Below are 6,000 nucleotides of genomic sequence, written 5' to 3' on the forward strand. Positions count from 1 at the left end.
TCCTCATGCAGTCCATCTGAGATCAGCTGTAATGATAAATTGATCTGGGGATAAACTCTAAGGTAACTCCAAGGCCCATTGGCTCAAATCAACAATAGATATTCTGGAGATTTTATTTATGCCAGAATTTCTCATTAGATTCTGAGCCCCATGACAGGGTCAGGGCTGCCTCATTTGTCATCATCCACTCAGGGCCTGGCTTGGTGCTTGGCACATAGTAAGTTCAATAAATATACTAGCAATGAGTTAACTAAGGAAAACGGACCGTCTTCAGAGGCCACACCAATGCCAACACAAACAAAAACTCAAGACGTTGAGATTTGGGAAATATTAAATTCATATGAAAGGGAGAATAGTTTGTAAAATGAGTACATGTCAAAATGCCTCTCTGAATGCTTATGTGATTCATACCTGAATGGCCAAGGTTGTCTTGCTGGGGACATGTGGGGATCCTGCAATGTCTTTCTGTAGGTGTATATTTCTCCCATCGGGCAGATGCAGTCTTTAGATAATATGTAATTAATAACAGTGCCAACCAATTAACTCCACCTTTTAAAAATTTTCCCTTTCAAGCCATGTCTGAATTTCCATACTAATTTTCTTAATAATGAAACTATCATTTAGTTTCTTTAACTAAATGATAACTAGTACAGGTTGACTGGATTAAGGATAATTAGATAGCAATGCGCCAATAGAGCCAAGCTCCTTATTTTAATGGTTTCATCCACACACATACACACACACCCCAGTTTTATAAAGCAAAATTTAAAAGGCATGTGTCTTCTGTTTTATTTATAGGCTATGATTCATCCAGTTTTCCGCTTTGCTCCTCTTCCCAGTTAGTTTTTATAATAAAACACAAACAAAACAAAACAAAACAAACACCTAAGGCCCAAGGGTTTCCAATCTTTTGGCTAATGTTTTATATCACTACTCTTCTCTGCAAAGGGGTTTTACTGTTCCACAAGAACTGAGGTTTTCTCTTTAGGTTATTAAGTAAAAAGCAGGTCAGGGCACATGCCCAGGCTGCAGGCTCAGTCCCCAGTGGGGGGCGTGCAGGAGGCAGCCAATCAGTGATTCTCTCTCATCATTAATATTTCTCTCTCTTTCTCTCTTCCTCTCTTTCTCTCTCTCTCTCTCTCTCTCTCTCTCTCACTCTCTCTCTCTCCCTTCCTCTCTGAAATCAATAATAATTTCTTTTTTAAAAAAAGAAATAAATAGAAGAGAGGAAAGAGGCAGAGAACCAAAGATGAAGCCTGGGCCATAGGTGTAGCAACTCCCAGCTTTGAACCTGGGCTTCATGTCACTAGAGCCACATGACCTTGAGCAGGACACCAAAAATCGAAGCCACTATTTCTTCATTTGAAAAATGGAGATAATATATGACTTTACACTCAGGGTATATGATTGACATGATAAAATGATCAAGTGGTGATAAAATCCACAACAATGCCAAACAAAGTTGTGGAATTGTATGAATTGTTATCATTTATACACGTTCATCAAACTATGCATTGCCTTTGAAGAAAAGGCATTCTAAGAAATGAAAAATTGGAATATGATTACTTAAGCTCAATTTTTCTTCTTAAACACTTCAAAATTCATTAATAAAATTGAGTTTCTAGTAGCAGCTAAAATGACTTACATTCTACTACAGAAAGTTTATTTAAAGAAGAGATCAGTAACCTCCTGTTACTCAATTATTATTCTGTTCCTATTTTGTGTAATTCCCTAGGCATACTTCTGGAAAATCAACATTGCTTTTGTCAAAACAGACAAACAAACGAACAAAACCAAAAACAATTCCCCCACATAATTCATATAAAGAAAATCTGGTCACAAAGATATTAGTTTCTTAAAAATTGATTTTTTTTCCCCAGTTAATTTTCGCTAGGGAGATTTTTTTGTCTTTCTATAGGAGGATGGCAGAGAAACATTGGAAAGAATCCAGAGAAACTCTTGAATTAAAATATTTTCTTTTCGCAAGTGGAATTGCTAAGGGTCAGACCCAAACTCCCCCCACTGAGAGCGGGCACACAGAGACCACAGTCATCGATCTACAGTGAAGTCAGTCTCACTCTGCTTTCCTCTGAGCGAGTGGACGAGTAACCAGCAGGGAGACAGCTCTGGATATAATAGTAAAATCTTCCCTCTGCAGGAGCCTGATGATGACAGAAAAGTGGCCTTAATTTCTTCGACAGAAAGAGGGAGCTGTGAACTGCTCCCTGGCCACAGTGACTGGTGGCAGCCGCTCCTGTGGATTCATGACCAGCCTTGAAGTGCAGTCGTGTAAGAGTCGTGAGAGGGAAGATGAGGCCTGGCTTCCGGGATCTGATGCAGGACTTGGCTTCCTTACCTACAAGGAGCTGAGCACCAGGAACCCAGGTCCAATGAAGGGAATCACCATGAGAGGATGAATGGCCTAATGCTTTGCAAGCCATGAACTCCCACTCTGGCACCAGAAACACCTGACATACAGCACAGACCTGTGTCTTTGTGCACAGTAATCAGGGTCACTCATGAACAAGTCACTGTTGGATTTCAGAGCTCATGGGGATGGAGATGCAAGACTGGTGCCCTTCTAATGCATTCTGATGTGTGACATGTCTGTTAGCAAGACTCCAACTCTCCTTGTCTGTCCCCCACTGAGTCATCAGCAACTGGCAGAATAATCCCTGGCTTCAATTAGTCCGGCAGGGAACACAAATCCAAACAAGTTTTAAGCAATCATTGGTTAATGTTAGGAAAAAGGTGCTCTATAAAAGATAGCTGGTAATAAATATCACCATCCAGTATCAATGCTCGCAATAGCATTGTTATTAGATAGAAGTTCCCTAATGTTATTTCTCAACACTCTATTACCAATGAAGGTATGATAGTACAGACTTCATTTTCTAGAATCATCCAGAAGGAGATATAGCAATACATAAAACCTTCCTTCTACACTTTGCAGAGTGCTTTAAATTTTTCACTCTGCACATTATTCATTTCATTCTGCAGTGATTTGCATGTTAGGTAAGAAAGTGGGGTGTAAAATACTGTAGTGACCAGATCAAGAAACAGCATGTGCAGGTCTGTAATGTCACTCCCAGCCTCTGAACCCAAAGCTAGTGCCACTGGGTGCCTGGTTTGAGAAACAATGACCTGTGTATGGTGTTTGTGAGTGACATATCTAAACATCCACTTCTACACCAAGTCTGCACCGATGCCCTGTTTTGGGGACTGATCCCTATGGACATTGAAGCTTATGATTTTCCCAGGGCCAATCTTGTACCAGGGGCCAGAGCATTTATGCAGCATTCCAACATTACAGTGCTGGTCAAATGTATGGTGTACACAGAAACTTGCAGCTTCCCAAGCACATGGGCCTGCATTTTCACAAACTGAGCTTCAAATAGCACTGGGTCAATAGTGGATACCACATGGTGGGTGAGCAGACCGACCGAGGCAGTGAGGAATGGTGTGCTGGTACATGGGTTCTCCCGAGCCTGGAGAAACTCCCTTCTCCTTCCCTCCTCCCAGCAGCCTGGGTGAATCTGGAGCCTCTGGAGAGGGACAGCATCCCTAGACAGCAAGTGCCCAGGACAGAACCATGAGGACTGCCCAGAGAGGGGGTGCCATTGCCACTTTGGGGGGGATTAACTTTGGGTTAAGAGGACGCATACTTCATATTGTTCTGATACATATATTCTAACATATAGAAAATGTGTACACGCACACACATACACATACACACACGCACACATGCATTACACAAATAAAATGAAACTTGTGCCAAATTAATGCAGGAATGCCAATGACCAGCATTATCACTGAGTGTTCTAAGGCGCTGAATAATTTGTTGTAGCCCTGACCATTGCTTGCAGATGTAATAATATGGCTCCTCCTCCACAGACACTGGTGGGTTATGTTCATCACAGGAAATCAGTTTTCTTCAAAACCCTCTGCATTCTGGGAGTCAGGACACAGGGACGTTTAGGCCCGGCTGCCATTCAACCCCAGGGAATGTGAAGGCCTCTGGCTCCTGTGCCTTCTCTCAGGTGGCATGACTGCGAGGGCACAGCGTGCAGGATCGACCTGGGGCTGCCCTACCTGCGCGTGCGGTGGAATGGGCACCTCTTCAGCGGGATCCTGGCCACGTGCTCCCGCAGGCCCACGAACAGGACACTCTGGCTGTGCAGGATCTGCAGGCTCCGGATGGGCTCCCTCCGCCTCTCCGGGAAGAGCTCGATCTCTTCCAGCACACAGCTCCCCGAGGTCGCAGTCAGGGGCGCCCGCACCTTCTTAATGGTGCCATAATCTGCAAAGGCAACAGGGAAGGAAGGACATAAGGTCAGTGGGCCTCCCAGCCTGGCTGCTCAGAGAATCGTCTGAGGAGCTCCGAAGATGCTGTTGCTGGGGCCCCAACCCAGACCTAGTCAATCAGCCGCACTGGGTGTGGGCCTGGGCACCAGGCATTTTTTACAGCTCTCAGCAGACCTACCATACAGCCAGGAAGAGAACACTCAGCTACCATCTGCTTCATCCTGGAGCAAGTCTGGAGACCGGAGCTTACTGCAGCTCGAAGGAGCCACCCACCCGCTGTGGACCATCAGGTGACAGAAATTCTAAGAGACAATCTTGGGTTTCCAGTGTCAGAGGTCCTGACTTTGCCACCCCAGGAAGGCAGATGCCAGGCCATGGGCAACTGCAAATCTGCAGGACAGTGAAGGCTGCCCCTTTTCCATCCTGCCCTTCTCTGTCCCCAGCTTACATCAACCCCTTCCTCTTTAGCGCTGATGTTCTTCTTAGGGATGCTTTTCTTGGTCTTAACTCCCCAAAGTCTTCTTCCCTGTGTGACAAGCATCCATTGCTAACCTAGACCCTGCAGTTCCACCTGCAGTTTTTCTGCTCACTACATGTGTCTGCTCACTTATTTATAAGCACTGCCCAAGGATGAGTGTCCCTGACCACGTAGACTCCCCAGATTGGCTGTGAGGGGCACGGAAGAAGGGCTTTTCAGCCAGTGAGGGGTCAATGCCATGTGTCAGGGACACAGACTTAAAACACATGCTATTGTCCCTGAGGCTAGGCCCCTGCTATCAGCCTGCAAACCCAGTGCGTGAACCCAACCCTCTAGAAGCACCTCCCCAACATGTCATCAATTCCTCAAGTCATCCTGAAGGCACTGACTGAATAAAACCCACCAGGGTCCAAGGTTTCCAACATCCTTCTTCTGTACACAGAAAAGGAGGCTAAGAAGTGACCTAAAACCAAAAGTAAGTCATAACCCTTTGGCTCCAAGGCCTCCTGTCTATCTTTAATCTTGGAAGGCTCTGGACAGAAAATACTTCCAGTTTTTTTGTTTTCGTGGAAGTCCTTAGAGATGTTTACTTTTACAGAGAAAAGATGTTTACATTTAAAGGAAAAAATACTTATGCAGACATATGTTGTCCTGAATTTATTTAAAAATGGCTATCTGAAACATCTCCTTCGAACATGTATTATGAACTGACTACAAAATAATACATGCACCATTAGTAAACTATTACTTAATTTTATTTTAAGCTAGCTGGTTAAATGTGTTTGAGAAAGTTCAAGCATAAAAGCATAATTCTGTGGTATGCTGGGATGATTAAAAACACGGTATCTGTCTTTGTGGGGGCGGCGGGGAGTATGTGTTTGTGAACAGGAGAGAAAGAGAGGGGGGCGGGGGGATGGAGGGAGGGGGCAGTCTGTGGAACAGGCAGGCAGACATTTTAATAAATACACGATGCATAGATTTAAGTGCTGAAGAAAATTTGTATGACTTTACTGTGCAAGTCAACTTAATTTTGACTTGGAAATCACAGTTCCCAGCTGGTGGGGAATTCGCCTTCATTGACTCAGGGTCTTCCTGCCCGGCATAGTCAAAGCATGAATAAACACAAGGCATCAAGGCAGTGACCAGGACAAGGTGGGGAGTTTCAGGAAAGTGAAGTGAACAGCGATGGTTCAGCCACAGCATCCTGAGAGGAGTCC

At 44.5% G+C, this 6,000-nt stretch overlaps 1 protein-coding gene across 1 annotated transcript in view; it reads right to left on the bottom strand.

The window, feature by feature from the left end:
• The window catches only part of SEMA5A (semaphorin 5A), a 384,818-nt gene that overhangs the window by 56,291 nt on the left and 322,527 nt on the right, over positions 1–6,000 (bottom strand). The window contains exon 12 of the mRNA XM_006095388.3: positions 4,093–4,300. Coding sequence (XP_006095450.1) covers positions 4,093–4,300 — 208 coding nt within the window. The remainder of the gene's footprint in view (positions 1–4,092; positions 4,301–6,000) is intronic.

The sequence above is a fragment of the Myotis lucifugus genome, unplaced genomic scaffold (genome assembly GCF_000147115.1).
Source record: "Myotis lucifugus unplaced genomic scaffold, Myoluc2.0 scaffold_153, whole genome shotgun sequence".
NCBI classification, from domain to species: Eukaryota; Metazoa; Chordata; class Mammalia; order Chiroptera; family Vespertilionidae; genus Myotis; species Myotis lucifugus.